At 41.9% G+C, this 17,336-nt stretch overlaps 1 protein-coding gene across 5 annotated transcripts in view; it reads left to right on the top strand.

The window, feature by feature from the left end:
* Positions 1 to 2,807: 2,807 nt before the first annotated feature.
* LOC126334928 (WAS/WASL-interacting protein family member 3-like) overlaps positions 2,808 to 17,336 on the top strand; it is a 258,741-nt gene continuing 244,212 nt past the window's right edge. For 2 of the 5 annotated variants that reach the window (XM_049997658.1, XM_049997661.1), the window contains exon 1: positions 2,820 to 2,943. In XM_049997658.1, the coding sequence (XP_049853615.1) occupies positions 2,933 to 2,943 (11 nt within the window). In that variant the 5' untranslated portion in view covers positions 2,820 to 2,932. Of the gene's footprint in view, positions 2,944 to 17,336 lie in introns of all 5 variants that reach the window. The other 3 variants (XM_049997656.1, XM_049997659.1, XM_049997657.1) reach the window with 3 other exon arrangements.

Here is a 17,336-nt window from a genome sequence, read left to right as displayed (position 1 = left end):
TACATTTTATCCCTCAGGGAGTAATTCCCCCAAGATTGGAAACCAATGCTCTATACGATGCACGGCTCTGTTGCCTGTGGTAAAGTGTGTGCAATAAACGACGCTGGCAGTTCAGATATCAATTCAGCTTCCAATAACGTGTTCCTGCCGGTTCCTGATGACACATCGTCTATAATCTCTGCCCAGATTCTAGCTACTGCCATTCAGCTATTCGTCAGAGCAGTCGAACAATCCTACGATCGAGCCAATGATTCAACTTTCCTTCAATCGAGAAGTTCCAGTGACTTTCGACATATCCAGCATCCATCATGTCCTAACACCATTCTTCATCGAAGACATCACTTTTTTCTGTACTGAAAATAGGATTGCCTATGGATGAAATGTTAAACAACACATCCCATGGACATGAAAATACTGGAGCTTGATGATGTTCGGATAATGTGTAGCTCTTTCTGGCTCAGTGCATTTCTTTGTTGCTCTGCAACGTGTAGCTGTTTTGCACAGGGTGATACAAATCTATTGCCAATCTGAAAGAAACTGGCAGAGGATGATAGGGGCCTCTATGCAGTGTGGTTGTTACTTAAGGAATCTTCTTTAAAATTGGCATCAGATCTCCATGTACAGAAGCTGAACTATCGAAAACAACAACCTCCTATTATCGAAGTAGTTTCATTAACATCAACAGGATCTCACATATCTCTATCAATAAGGTCAATTAAAAAGTTTTACAAGAATCGACGAGATATCAGCTTTCGTCTGCGCTAATGAGTAGTACAGATGTCTAAATTTAAGCATCCAATATTTCATGAAGTGAAACATGAGGTTCGAAAAGTAACAAAGAGATGTTGCCGCTGTAAAGGCGATTTATGTATCATGGTTATTATACACTAAGTGATCAAAAGTATCCGGTCACCCCCAAAAACAAACGTTTTTAATTGTGCTGCCACCTACTGCAAGGTACCCCATATCAGCGACCTCAGTAGTCATTAGACATCCCGAGAGAGCAGAATGGGGCGCTCCGCGGAACTCACGGACTTCGAACGTAGTCAGGTCATTGGCTGTCACTAGGGTCATACGTATGCACGCGAGATCTCCACACTCCTAAACATCCCTAGGTCCACTGTCTCCGATGTGATAGTGAAGTGGAAACGTGAAGGGACACATACAGCACAAAAGCGTACAGGCCAGCCTCGTCTGTTGACTGGCAGAGACCGCCGACAGTTGAAGAGGTTCGTAATGTGTAATAGGCAGGAAACAATCCTGACCATCACACAGGAATTACAAACTGCATCAGGATCCACTGCAAGTTTAATGACAGTCAGACGCGAGGTGAGAAAACTTGGATTTCATGGTCGGGTGGCTGCTCATAAGCCACACATCACGCGGGTAAATGCCAAACGACGCCTCGCTTGGTGTTAAGGAGCGTAATCACTGGACGATTGAACATTCGAAAAACGTTGTGTAGAGTGACAAATCGCGGTACACAATGTGGCGATCTGATGGCAGGGTGTGGGTATGGTGAATGCCCGGTGAACGTCATGTGCCAACGTGTGTGTAGTGCCAACAGCAAAATTCGGAGGTGGTGGTGTTAGGATGTGGTCGTGTTTTTCATGGAGGGGGCTTGCACTCCTTGTTGTTTTGCGTGGCACTATCACAGACTAGGCCTACATTGATGTTTTAAGCACCTTCTTGCTTCCCAATGTTGAAGAGCAATTCGGGGATGGCGATTGCATCTTTCAACACGATCGAGCACCTGTTCATAATGCACGGCCTGTGGCGGAGTGGTTACACGACAATAACATTAACATCCCTTTAATGTACTGGCCTGCACAGAGTCGTGATCTGAATTCTATAGAAAACCTTTGGGATGCTTTGGAACGCCGACTTCGTGCCAGGCCTCACCGACCGACATCGATACCTCTCCTCAGTGCAGAACTCCGTGAAGAATGGGCTGCCATTCCCCAAGAAACCTTTCAGTACCCGATCGAACGTATGCCTGCGGGAGAGGAAGCTGTCATCAAGGCTAAGTGTGGGCCAACACCATACTGAATTCCAGCGTTACCGTCGGAGGTGCCACGAACTTGTCATTGCAGCCAGGTGTCCGGATACTTTTGATCACATAGTGTACATATTTTGTAAACTAATTACAGATGTCACTTACTTTCCAATGCATTATTAAAGCTGTAGATGTACCAAATGATTCATGGTGATCACGCTTCACTTACCAGTGGAGTGTGCTCTCTGTAGAAACTTCTGGCACATCAAAGACATGTATCGGGTAACACCTGTTTGCCTTTCGCCGGCAAAAGTGACAAAGGCGAAATGTATTTTAAGTGTCCGTGTCCTTATCTCATTGGCTTCATTTGTCAGGAGTTCTTATGTAAATACTGTTGAGAACAAGTTGACTAGACATAAAAGAAGAAAGATTTTGTGCTCAAAATAGTCACACTGCAAAGCAATCACAGTTTTTACAAAAATGTCTGTCTTTCTAGCTTCAAAGGATCAAAATACACGAATCATGCTACAAGTAAAGCGTTGTGTACCTGTGTGACAGCTGCCACCTATCGAGGCACGAAGGATACAATTCGCAATATTTAAAATAAAAAATCTGGATAATGTTATTCAGGTTTTTACACGTTTTGAACTAATTCATGACACTCATATTTCTTTCATTAGCAATAAGTTGTTACGCTACTACAGTGAGCTCTATAATACCTTGATACTACCGCTACTACGTTCGTGTGTTATCTTTGACTTGGATGACCGTCATATTATTCAAAGAGAAGACTGTGATCAACAAATGAATTACTAACACCAATATAGTGTCTGAGGGAGCTTTATTGTATGGTTGCCGTAGAAAGCGATAGTGCAGACGATTATGAGCAAACTGTAAACTACGGACCTGAAGTACAGAGATTCACCCGGAGACTTCATGTTTGGCAGGTACGATCGTTATTCCCAGGTAATTTTTTCGACAGATGGATTGCTAGTAAACGGCGGGTGAATTTTGTGGAATGCGCTTCCTAGCATTAAAATACACCACTTCATATTTGTTGTGCTGAATTTAAATGTGAAACTTTAATTCTGAGAAGTGTGATGGATCGTGAAATTAGAATCGATGGCCTTGTTTGAACTTTTCCTTCCATTCTCGTGACTTCTACGATGAAGTCAACCAGAAACCGACTTTATACCGGTTATTCGTATTTATACTTTGTTCTTAAAACTTGATGGCGGTTGATGAACGAAATCCTTCCTGACAGCAATATTGCCAACATTATTCAAACTGCGGTTAAAAAGCTGTGACATTCAACGTAATCCGTGTTGTTCGCAGTTTTCCGATATATATTTAATGCACTCCGTGTTGTTCGCAGTTCTCCGATTTACATTTAATGCACTCCGTGTTGTTCGCAGTTCTCCGATAGGGATTAAGTTGTTTAAAAATAGAGGCTAAATGGCTCTGCTACTTAGTTCTAAAGTACAAACTAAGCGAATGGTACAAGCCTACAGTGCAACAAAAATTGTGCTAACTGTGATGCAAGTCAAATTGTAAAACAAATCACGTGAACAGAAATATAAGCTGATTTGAAATATTCATAGTCCTACAACTAGGGAATAGTGCCGATAGAGACACTTAACGTTAATCCGAATAATCCCAGTTCGCAAGTTAACTGCTGATTTAGTGCATCAGCGAATTTATCTACAAGTGAGCAATGTATTATTATAATTTTTAATTCGATTTATTTTCGAATTTTTTATCCTTTGCCTTATCAATGTGATTAAGTTTTATTCTTCTTTTTTTCGCGCTAGTGTCGTCGAGTCTAACGAAACACGACATTATCATCGAATACTGTCTGCGAGATAACATATCACTGCATAGTACTGTAGCAGGCCAGCCAACACAGAAAAGCGAATAACAGACACGTTCGAATGGGAAAGATTTTCCAAATAGTAGGTACCACTTAAAACTCAGTATACGGCAGAATCCATACACTGACGTATAACGTGGCTATTAGAAAGTTACACGAAGTCATATGCTGAACGTACGTTCATTGGGAATGTCTTTCGTAGTATGGGAACATTTATAATAAGAGCCATGTGCGACAAATGAGTATTTCACTTCTCTGACTTAACAGATAGCAGCCACAATGACTGACGCATAATATGCAGTCACATCTGTCTTAATAAAAGTTAATAAATTGTGTAGTTATAAATTTTTTTCGCACAAAGTAGGAGAAACATTGAAATAATAAGTTTCGCGAGCTACAGCTATGTTTCACCTACATGTGCGATTCATTCTGAGCAACAATTAATTTGAGGTGTTGCATGTATGGTAGAAACGCCTTTAGCATGGAAAGTATAGGTAATAAGATACGTATGTATGCGTAGGGTGCTGCTTGGGTGTGTGCTCAGAAGTGTGGCTGAGAACTTAGTTTTTCGGCCAAATATCACAAAAAGCTGCATAATTGTGCCTTCAAATAATAAAAATTGATACATCTCCTACTGCAACAAATTTTACCTTGGTTGCGGAGAAAACATTACTTTCCAGAAATATTTCTTGTGCGATTCTCTTTGGCACGTTCAGCATCCAAATGGTATGCAACGAGTTTGGCAAAATACGTGTTGGCTTTTGTTGGCATGAAGTACACTAGGATGGGAACCTGCTGTTCAGGCTGCGTATCGGAATTTTTATTGTGTATATGCGGTGAAACATCGATCGCTTGCTTGTACATATGATCAGAAGTTTTTTATCTGAAAGAAAATTTAACGGAAATAGATATCGTAACAAGTAGCAATGGTGTAGGTAAGGCAAGAAGTGGAGAGGGAATCTCCTGTGCTTTAGTCGCGAGTCATCTCTCTACAGCGTGTCCCAGGAATCAGTACCACTGACGTAGTGCTGACGTTACGATATTCTTCGAGAGCTTACAAAAGTGCTGTTAAGTGAAAGTGTTCCGCTTAATTGTTTAGTAGGTGTGTGGAAAACTGTCTGTGTTACTGGAGTTTCCGATACATTTAGGCGTTACTGATTTCAGGTATGAGTGTTATTTCTTAAATAAAATTGAATAATTATTAATATAAATTTCAAAAACGTTTCCTTGTCGAAAAGAATACTGCGTCCAAAATTTGTGAAAACTTAAAAAAAAGAAACTAATGAATTTTCGTCTGACATACGAATACGAATTTCCAAGTTGCCTCAACAATTCCAGTAGGATTCGTCTTCAGTAATGCTGTCTATGAAATTAAGAATATATTTGTAGAGTACACTATTAATTATCCCAGCAGTAATATTTGTGATAACTGTGCCACGAAAATGCGAAGTATGAGGTCCTAAATGGTGTTTTGTGGATGACTACCTGTTTTGTATGCCAAAAAAGGAGCCACCTAAGTTTTTAGAAAAATAAATGGCTTCACTTGAAAGAAGTAGTAATCATAGATCATAATATTGTATGAAATAACACGAAAGTCAAGAACGGTCGACAATTACTGATTCCTTGAAATCTGTTCAGGCCACATTTATTGTACTGCACTTCCGCTGACAGAAATAATAATACTATGATACCAACAATGTACGAAAAGACAAGAGTGCTACTTACCGTAAAGAAGACACGTGAAGTTGCATACAGGCAGAATTAAAAGACACTTATGTAAAGCTTTCGGCCACAGCCTGCGTTAGTAGAAGGGAGAGACACATACCATTCACACGCACAAGGAAGCACACCTCATGACTGCCAGCTCTAGCATTTCGGGCCGATAGTGTGCTTGCTTTTGCACGTGAATGGTGTGTGTGTGTGTGTGTGTGTGTGTGTGTGTGTGTGTGTGTTTGTGTGTGTCTCCCTTTTACCAATGCAGGCTATGGCCGAAAGCTTTACATAAGTGTCTTTTAATTGTACCTGTATGCAACTAGACGTGTCTTCTTTACCGTAAGTAGCAATCTGTCTTTTCCTACAGTGTTGATATTCCTACCTGGCGTTTCCGCTGTTTAATAGTATGATATGTTCGGAATAGCTAATTTTACGTTGATTTTTTTTTATCAGTGCATCAGTTTTATTTATTCATTGCTCGTTGTACGGAATAGTGCTTGTTTTTCAAAATCGGGATGGCTACAACGCTAAAAAAGACGGATATCTATTTTCCGTTATGGTTGTTGACCTTACTTACATCTGAAAAACAATGATTTCATGTTTTCGGATTTCATGTGATATGTAAATTTCGGCAGCTGCTTCAAATATTTACTATTTTTTCTTTTATGCTCATTTGTGTGACATATTAAGGATCCATCGTCAACAAGTCACAACCATAAGAACAGTATCCGATTTACATAATTTTATAAGGTGGGATATGGTTGACAGAGGCACTATGGTGTTTGAAGTTATTTTAAAATGAAGCTGAATCTGTAACTACCTTCGTAGTAGACACTGCCGATTTTCTTCCCCAATCAGAGCTTCAGCTCAAACTCTAACCACCTCATCGCCGTTGTACAGAGAAATCACTAACAGACACAATTATCCTTGGACAATGTCATGCTTGTTTGCTGTTATGGTAACGATATTTGCACTATCTTTGCCCCATTTCAGTATGTTGCACTACTGTTGTTAATGGCTTTGTGTTTAGCGCTATTATTTGCTGTTGACAACTGGTATTAGCAGTCTTTCCACGACGTCTGTGTATTTGGCTAGAACGGCTTACGCTTATGGACACGGTGTCGATTGAAAAATATCGATACTCTGCTCATGAGTAGCATCGTAAAAAAACTATCGAAAGAAGTCGGTCCGTGTTCTGAGGTATCGACACGTATCTCACAATCCCTGTTTTTAAAATCTATCTATAATAGAGAGAACAGTTAAGTTTTACGTTTAATGCAGTAATACAACCGTTGTGGTGGGGAGTTTTCTTAAATGCTTTTTCATGTTTGAAGTATTTCCCGAAGACTTCAGATTTTTGAAACAGATTTCTCACCTGACTTCGTTATCATTCAGTTATCAAAATACTCCCAAATTTCACTTTTGGTAGCCGCCACTCTGTATGCTGTCTCAGTAGCCTAATTCTTAAACTGTTTGAGACAAAGATACAAAAAGAAACAAATAAGTCGAACTGTGCCGAAAAGTATCGAATAAAACAGTATCGTTATCGAGATGAGAGGGTCGATACTTTCCGTCCCTGCATACACTACATTGTGCGACCATTTGTTTCCCTCCGAATTCCACAAAGATGACATTATTAGTTAGTTTTATTTACAAGATTTTCTTACCATGGTAAAGTATCGTTGATGTCGGATCCTGTTAATTGTTACAGGTGTTTCCCGTTCTGGTTTCATTCTTCCAGTCTTTTGTTCCATGCCCCTACTTACTCCTTACTTTCTATTTTCTCATGCGTTTAAGACACTGGCTACAGAGATATCTCTCTACTCTCTTAACGTTTTTTGAATTTTATGTTTAGAAATAACAGAGAAATCGGTGACATTCACAGATTCATCAACTACCCCTTTATAGTTATATGGCTTTCACCACTGGACGTCTGGATGTTGATTTCTGAATTTACTGTCTGACAGCACAGTCAGTCCTCGACCACTTGTGTCGGGCTTGAAACGTACATAGTACATCACTGTTAGATTTACTGTCATTGTGATAGTGTCATATATACCTTGTTAATGTGCATAGTACAACATTGTTCGCTTTATTCTCATCATCACAGTGACATTTATATCTTGTTAATGTCGACAGCGACAGAGCATTAAAAGCGAGAAATTGAGGCGTATCTTGTGGTATCATGCAGCTGTTTATCTAGTTATAGAGAAAAAACATAATTTCTCCTTATAACTACCACATAGAAAAGAACATGAATTTAGCCGTCTGGTATGCTATCACTTTGCTCAACGCCTCTCCAGTTACCATACAATATGGAGCTATGCAGATTGACGCAATAACAGCATCCTCCATATGCGGGTTTTTCCTGTAAGAGAAGAGCGTCAAGCAAAACAAGTCCACAAATCAACTAATCGTGGGTACACACCATGATCGTCATCAACAATTTATGTACTTCCTGGTGGAGAATAGGGAAACCAAGTAATATCTCCATTTGCCCTAGTTTTAACCGTCTCTTCTCTCTCTGTCCAGTTTTTTCCGTCCTTTTGTTAAATCTCCTCAATATTGTGTTATGAATGTACTACTAGCAGATATTTCTTGGTGTACAACTTTGTTTCACTCCAATCCAACATCTCTAAAGCGCCAACCGGTTTTGTCACTGTGTCCAAACCAATTACAAGTTAATCTTCAAGTTTTCGCGGCGCAAAGACTGCTCCATTAAGTTTCTGGAATGAAGCCGCATGAATTCTGCTTCTTCTTATAATATTTCGGCTGTATACCTTTCAGCCATCTTCAGAGAGTGCCGTACGACTGACGCTCCAGCGCTCGCTCCATCCTTTTAAACTCGCGAACCGCGCATGCGGCCACAGATAAACAAGGCGCCAGTGAAGTTAATCGGCGGCAAAGACGTACAACATATGCATGAGTTACGTCTGTGGCTGCGCATTCGATCCATGCTGGGAGGTCGATGTATTACTGGGAGCTGAACTGTAGCGACGTCTTTGTAAGTTCAATATTGAAAGTGCCGGATTCCATGATTTATCTAATGTGAAACCGCTGTCTCTATTAATTAAATTCTTCGTCAAGCGGATTTCAATGGCCTCTTTTACTACGGAGTCCCAGAAAGATGAAACAGAAGTCAGAATTTCGACATTTTCATATACCATAGCGTGACCAGAATGTCGAAATTCTGACTTCTGTTTCATCTTTCTGGGACTCCGTAGTAAAAGAGGCCATTGAAATCCGCTTGACGAAGAATTTAATTAATAGAGACAGCGGTTTCACATTAGATAAATCATGGAATCCGGCACTTTCAATATTGAACTTACAAAGACGTCGCTACAGTTCAGCTCCCAGTAATACATCGACCTCCCAGCATGGATCGAATGCGCAGCCACAGACGTAACTCATGCATATGTTGTACGTCTTTGCCGCCGATTAACTTCACTGGCGCCTTGTTTATCTGTGGCCGCGTGCGCAGTGGCGCGGTTCGCGAGTTTAAAAGGATGGAGCGAGCGCTGCAGCGTCAGTCGTACGGCACTCTCTGAAGATGGCTGAAAGGTATACAGCCGAAATATTAGAAGAAGCAGAATTCATGCGGCTGCATTCCTGAAACTTAATGGAGCAATTACATGTTCTTTCCTTTTTATTTCTACAGTGAAGATCTTTGTTCAACAGTAATCCGCTGGCCCACATCACCTGACCACATTTATTATTTAGATACTATAAGATGGATAAGTACACAAAGAGAAGTGTTCCACATGCAGATCGATTTTTATAATCATTCAATGTAGAAATTTGTAGAGAGAGATTGGCGTGTGTCATAAAATTTTTGATGGTAATTTTCGCTGTCAGTATCTGACGGCAAGAGGAGAAGAGGTGCTGGGGTAAAGTATCTGAACACCAGTCTTTATGCCAGTGTCCTGTATTGAACCCCAGATCTCTCCACAGTGTCTCATGAAGTTAGAGCGTGTGACAATGTTGGCGGTGATCCGTGTGTCAGATGGAGAAATTAAGCTCAGTGGCCCCCTTGGTGATATTTGAGAGGTGTAGGACATGTGCTGGTATTGTGTTTCTCCTTCTGCCTTCTCTCTTCATCATCATACAACACAAACATAACAGAACGCTATGCACATCTATAACACTCTACAAAAACAAATGTGACCCGGCTCTTACAAATCCAAAAGGGAAAGGGACCAATGTGTGCGGGGCAATCTTCTCGACAGTCAGTTGAACCCACCTGTGGGATATCCCAGCCAACAGTGTCATACTACATGTATGTAGTATACTCTCCGCTGTCACTTTCTCTCGATTCTTGACGCGTCCCGGGGCTCTAAAGTAGTCTACGCCGACGTCTCGATCGTTGATGGTCGGGGTTGGCTTCGCTTATGCTCACACAGGAGATAATGAACAGCACTCCTTGCGGGGTGGCTGCAGTTTTTTCACTGCAGAGCTGGTGGCCACATGCCGTGCCCTTGAGCATATCTATTCCTGCTCCGGTGAGTCCTTCCTCGTCTGTGGTGATTTCCTTGAGCAGCTTACTAGCTATTGACCAGTGCTACTGTGGCCGTCCTTTGGTAGCGGCCATACAGTAGTCGCCCAGTGGTGTTTGTCTAGATCCCAGGACACGTCGGAATCCCAGGAAATGAGCTTGCTGACAAGCTGGCCAAACAGGCTACTAGGAAACCGCTTATGGAGATCGACATCTATGAAATTGACCTGCGCTCGGTATTACTTCGCGAAGTGTTTGGGGTACGGAATGGCAATAATCTAGGTACGCCTAATAAACTGCGTGCCATAAAGGAGACCAGGAATGTGTGGAAGTCTTCCTTGCGAGCCTCTCGCAGACACTCTGTGGTCCTCTGCCGCTCCGCATCGGCCACGCTTGGCTGACCCACAGCTATCTCGTGCGCCGTGAAGACCCACCCCAGTTTGGTGCGTCCCGTTGGCGTTGGCCCACATTCTGTTGCACGTCCTGGTTTAGCTGCCCTACGACGGAATTTTCAGTTAACGGACTCGTTACCATTAGTTTTTGCTGACAATGCCTCATCGGGTAATTTCCAAGAATGATTGCCTATCGAAGTCGCCGGGTCCAAACGATGCATATCGAACGTGCGATCCTAAATCGATCAGGTGAATCTGGTGGCGGGCGTTATGATCAATTATTTGTGATCGTCATTTTTATCTGTTTTCCGTCTTTCCCTTAGTTGCTCTAAATTATATACTTCCGGAATTGTTTGTGAGTTGCTAGCGAAACCCAGACGACTTATGTCGGTAGTGAGTGAGATGTCTGGTTTCTTGATGTTTCTTCCTGGAATTCTCTCACATGGAGAAACCTAATTCCATGCTTATCCAGCTTAGAAAATTGTTTGACTTTTTCTCGCAAATATGGGGTACTACCAGTCGAGGAAAGGTGGGACTGTGTAGACTGTGTGTTGCGAAATGTGTAAAACGTCGTACGAAGAGTTTCGATACTGAAATACCGTTACAATTTCATTGCGGACACTGCGGAAAACAAACGAGTATCAGGTTCGACTCTTCCAAATTATCCATCCAGACCAGCGTAATTCTTCTATCTTGCTGGATTCGAGACTACACCTTGGAAGCAACAGCATCGGAAACTGACTTATCTGCTAATACCGTGTGCGACTATTACGGGTTTAGCAGAGAAAGGTGTTATGTGGCACTGACGAACGACAGTGTACCGATTGGTGGACCGAGTAAAGTTGTTGAAGTGGACGAATTTCATATAGCAAGAAGGGAGAACCAAAGAGGACGACCTTCAAAGAGTGAAATCGATCATATTTGGGTGTTCGGTGGAATAGAACGCGTGTCCCGGGAAGTGCTTCGTTGTCAGAGTATTGTCCAGAGGCAAGGTCACTTTAGTGCGTCTCATAAAGCACTTCATACTGCCTGGTAGTAAAGTCATTACAGACGGGTTTCAGTCCTACTAGACGCTCAAAGCAGGAGGATTCGACCAGGAGTTCGCCAACCACTCTGTAGAGTTCGTGTCTTTGGATGATCCTAGTGTGCACACACAGAACATCGAGCAGCTATGGAAATCTGTGAAGTCTTACATTAAAGGAGAAGGGCGTCCAGGACAAAGAGACGAACTGTACTTGTTTCAGTACCTCTATTTCCACAATTTGCGTCTGCAGGGAAAAGTTAACGCATATGGCACTGTACCCATATTCTTGCGTGACATTAGCAGAGTTTACCCAAGCTGTGGCTAAAAGGGAATTGTTCCCGTAGCGTACACATCACATGGACTTTCACATGACGACAACAACGACGACGAGTAAGGTAAATCGTCTCCTTTGTAATTACAAGTATTTTTGTAACGCTTTTCTTTTGTCGTTAGTGTAGTGACGACCGTAAACTTACTCATACCGCCCGCCACCAGAGTCGCATGATCTATTTAGGATCGCAATTTCGATATGTATCGTTTGGACCCCGTGACTTCGATAGGCAATCATTTTGGAAATCACCCCTCATTTACGTTTTATACGTGACGGGGGTTTTATCTTTCCATCTAAGTTTTATGCATGTCCTTTGTCAATCTGTGTTCTCTACCCTACTGCTTTTAGGCTGGAAGTTTTAATGTGTTGCAGAGTGGCTGGCTTATCCTTTTTGATTCTCCTGATCAGCCATACACGGTCGTCTGCTCTATTGTTTTAATCCCTTCTACCTGTTTCTTGCGTCATTCTGTAGTTTTCTTGTCTTATTTTGTCCAGCGTGGTATTTGTTGCCCCTCTGTAGTTCTTGTGCGTTTTCTTTTCTCCAGATTTTTGTGCAGTAAGTCTTGTTTGTTTTATTCTTTCCCTTGTGGACTTGTTTTATAGGAACAAGGGACCGATAATCAACCTGTTTGGTCCCTCCCCCACACCTACCGACCTTAAACCAACCAACCAACTATATGTGTAATTGTTTATTGCTGACTATCAGACGTAATGGTCTGCCTAAGACAACAGTCTATGAAAACTTGGATTTAGTTGAAGATACTGTCACATATGATCAATTGATATTGTTTTATTTTCTGCCACTATTAGATAATTATTTATTGTGGGTACAGGGCATGTCGGCTTGGGAGAAAGGCATTGCGTGTTTCGCTCTGGGAAGTTACACTCCTGATGTAGTCTCAGGGTCCTGTTGTCAGCAGAAGGCAGTCGGTGAATGTCACTAGGATAGATGAGCCTCCCCAGGGAGATACGCAGTTTTCGCAGAAGTTCGGCTATTACCTGCTTTGTGCTTTTGGGGGCAGAGCCAGTGCCTGCTCTAGTTGAGGACATGGGATACCGTACTGTTACTGCCATTCTCAGAGAATAATTGAGTGTGACACTTTTGCCTTTTCTGCATGAACATTGAATGTCAAGATCCCGCTATGCCACCTGAGCCAGTGTGAGAAAGATGCTTTCCTTCACTCCAAACTTCTGGCCATCCAATCAAACCGAGTCGCGCCACCACTGTGCTTGATGTCAGGCGACCGACTAGTTGAGGAGCCAATGTTCTAGGACAGAATCAACCTCGTGTTCATTAATGTGTGTTTTGTACGCCAAATATGGGAAGTTCCTATGTGTTTCCCTGTTTTTTTTTTTTTTTTTCGTCTGTCACATTGGCAACAGCATTGAGTTGTCCCATCCATGTAGAGTTCTTTGAAAGTAGAGAGCTGAGAAGGGAGAAATAAATTCCGTGGATTCGTGATCCGGGCAACTTGCGATTGGTCTCTCAGCGAACATCTGGAGCTGATGGGTGCATGCTTTGTTGATTCTGGGGATATGTTAAGTTACGCAGTCTGCGGTAGCGTGATCTGATCTCTCAGCAGCTCACTTCATACTTGTTTTCGTTTGCAACGTGAATGGCCCATTTGATTATAATTTGCTATTTTCTCTCATTGACATTAGGTTTGTGAGCTGCCATGTAAGGATAACTTGTTGCGTTTATTCCTTGCCGTCTTCTGTATAATTTGGTACCTCTCCAAAGCGTTAGCCTCTTTTTGTCTAGAGTCAATCCAGATACTTAGAAACCTTTGCTCACTTTTAACTTCCGTGTACTGTGTCAAGTAATTTTAACAAATAAAATCTTGTTATACTTAAGACTTTATTTAAATTACCAGATCGTTTAAATCGACCTACAACTTTCCTATGGTTGGCGGCCCCGTAATAATAAATACCCACATCAAAAAAAATTTGCATCACCCCGGTTCCCAGAACTCCTGAAAGTATTCGTTGACTGTGGATATTGTATAACGGACACAGTCCCTTTGAGTGTTCAGAGATGTCACTAAATCCACCCAAAGATGTAAACAACCATGCATTAGCAGCGCCTATTAGACAGAGGGGGTCCGACAGCCGATCAGTTCCAGTCATCCCGCCACGAAGGAAGTACACGGCTCGTGTTGTCTGTAGTTTAACCACGCCAAGATGGTCAATACCGCGGTTCGACCGCTTCCAGATTGTTACTTTGTGCCTGGAAGGGCTCTCAACAGGGGAAGTGTCCAGGTGTCACAGAGTGAACCAAAGCGATGTTAGACACACTGTCCAGCGAGTGCAGCACGGTGGAGGTGCCGTGCTGTTTTGCGGTGGCATTATGTGGGTCCGACGTACACCGCTGGTGGTCATGGAAGGCGCCATAACGGCTGTACGACACGTGAATGCCGATAGTGCAACAATACTGGCAGCATACTGGCGAGGCATTCGTCTTCATGGACCACAATTCGCGCCCCCATCGTGCACATCTTGTGAACGACTTCCTTCAGGATAACGACATCGCTCGACTAGAGCAATAAAAAGGACGGAAATGATGTTTATGTTGATCTCTGTTCCAATTTTCTGTACATGTTCTGGAACTCTCGGAACCGACGTGATGCAAAACTTTTTGTGATGTATGTATAACGTCTTGAACGCCTAAGCTTGTTGTTCTCACCCTGACTATTTTATCGTTGTGCATATTGCTCAAACTCAACGAACGTCCTCTTATTATTCACTGAAGGTAACCATTAATGCAATAGCTCGTCATGTTTAATTAGAAGTCTGTTACTGACTAGGGAGAGCTTTGTCGATATCACCTAGGATTGTAAGTTTGCTGTGTTTTGTTCCATGACTATTTGGCTAACAACTCTGCAGTATTCATAGCGTAAAACAGGTCTTGGGTTAAAAAAACCACACAAACAACAAAAATTTGCAGATAAACTTTAGTTCGTTCCATGCATAAAAAAATAGAAACGGACAGATTTAACATTACTCTTAAATATTTTGATCTTGACTTTCATTATAAGTTTTCTGTACAAAGTTTGTTTAGTGCGGAAGTTATAGCAATGGACTGACGAAATATTTAATTAGACGTGGAATCGACATAATAACGGAAACATTCTGGAGACGTACTGGATCATGCCATTTCAATAATGCCCACAGTCTTTTATCTGTCAGTGGAGTATAGTGAAGACTTCTCCGCTGATGGTAGCCACAGTTTCTCCACAAATACGGTTAATTATGATATCCAGATAAGATTTTCACTCTGCAGCGGAGTGTGCGCTGATATGAAACTTCCTGGAAGATTAAAACTGTGTGCCCGACCGAGTCTCGAACTCGGGACCTTTGCCTTTCGCGGGCAAGTGCTCTACCATTCTGGAAACAACCCCCGGCTCTGGCTAAGCCATGTCTGCGCAATATCCTTTCTTTCAGGAGTGCTAGTTCTTCAAGGTTCGCAGGAGAGCTTCTGTAAAGTTTGGAAGGTAGGAGACGAGATACTAGCAGAAGTAAAGCTGTGAGTACCGGTCGTGAGTCGTGCTTCGGTAGCTCAGATGGTAGAGCACTTGCCCGTGAAAGGCAAAGGTCCCGAGTTCGAGTCTCGATCGGGCACACAGTTTTATTTTGCCAGGAAGTTTAATTATGATATGTCACTAAATAAACGTACATAATTTTCACTCAGGAAGAGATTAGTGTGTATCTCTCAGCAGCCTTACCATTAATGTTCTCGAATCGAAGAAATTTTGAAGTCCATATTCTGTTAACTACGCTGAGATCTTATGGCGACATGTAAAAAACCTTGCAACGTACATGAAATAAAAAGGACTTGGAAGATCAACTGAATGGATTGGGTAATGTCTTGAAACCAGGCTATAAGACGGACGTCAACATAGGGAAAACAATGATAACAGAATGTGGTCGAATTAACTTAGGTGATTTTGAGGGAATTGTATAAGAAAATTAGACGCTAAAAGTTACTAGACGGCTTTTGGTATTTGATCGGCAAAATAACTGGCCCCTGCAGTAGTAAAGAGGATAATTATGTAGAATTGTACTAGCAGCAAATATTTATTCTAAAAAAGATAAACATGTTAACCTCTAATACATATCTACGTGTTATGAATTCTTTTATGATAGTATTTGCCTGGATGTAGGCTTGACGCAAGTGAAACTTGAATAAGGAACAGTACAGGCAAGGTAAAAATAGCAGATCATGAAATGTGGTATTAGAGAAGAATGCTGAAGATTAGACAGGTTCACGGCATAACTAATAGAGAAGCGTGGAGCCGAAGTGGCGAGAAAAGATATCTATGATGCAACTTGACTAAGAGAAAGGGAATAATGATATGACTCATTCTGAGGCTGCAAGGTATAGTTAATTTGCTAATGCAGGAGAGTTAAGAGCTTTTGCTACAGTAAACAGGTTCACGTGGATGTAGGTAGTAGAGGTTATGTAGAGATGAAGAGACCTTAATAGGAATAACGTGGAAAGCTGGATCAAACAAAAATCACTCGTTCCTTTGTTAAATGATTCAAGTTATCAAGCATGTTAGTATAGTAACTACAATACTGGAACGTGTTTAGAGGAAACGGGACCAAAATCCCAGTTATTTGAGGTGTTCTGTTGCGTCATTAAATCACTTGTGACAAATGAAGTGACGATTACTTCAATAAAGTCATGACCGAACTCTTTTTCCATCCACCTCTGTTGAAGTTATTGCCCAGAGCGTGGTGACCCCGCTGTCGACGAAAGCTGTAACTACCGCTGTCTTTCCGCTTCGAGATGCAAGATGAGTCACTGCGAAGCCGTGAAGGAAGTGGGGCAAGGTAAAACCCTCGTCCCTGCCTGGCATCGAAACCGGCGCCCTCCATCGGACATACTTGACATACTACGTCGGCTGTCCTGGATCTGAAGAACGGTTATCAAACTAGTCTGTGCCGCTGACGTACCACCTAGGACTTAAACTCTGAGTATGAATGCCCTAAAGACGCAATTTTATTAGTGCACAAGGTTGGTGAATTAACGATAATAAAGTGTCTTGCTCGCGCCGTGACAAGAACCTGCTCAGATCCAAGGCCCACTTCTCATGTGATAGCTCTGCTTCAGTTCTGAGAAAGTATCTTTTCTCGGAAAACTGCAGCCAATAGAATAATCCATTAGCGAACAGTCAACTGAAATACCAGGGTCGGTGACATATAACAAAATTGCCCATTCAAGAAAGTAGCTGCCACATTTTTTTTTACAATTCTTGTTTTCAGATACTTATCGTTGTTTTGGATCGCTTTGTGTATATCCTTATAGTTGAAATTTGCAGCTTGTGTTGATTAGTAACTGGTTGCAGTTCCCTTTGTTATATTTCGGGAAACTATAACAATGGTATCATTCCTTTGAAATGGCTGTTCTCTCTAATAATTTTGAAGATAGCTAGATTCTGCCTTCGGTGTAGGTAGCGTAACATCCAAAACTAAACGGAAATGGCATGTGTTACTAGCCAGAACAATAATTTTTACA

This window comes from Schistocerca gregaria, chromosome 2, assembly GCF_023897955.1.
Source record: "Schistocerca gregaria isolate iqSchGreg1 chromosome 2, iqSchGreg1.2, whole genome shotgun sequence".
Classification (NCBI taxonomy): Eukaryota; Metazoa; Arthropoda; class Insecta; order Orthoptera; family Acrididae; genus Schistocerca; species Schistocerca gregaria.
The sequence above is the reverse complement of the archived record's forward strand: the minus strand, read 5'-3'. Positions and strand labels throughout refer to the sequence as shown.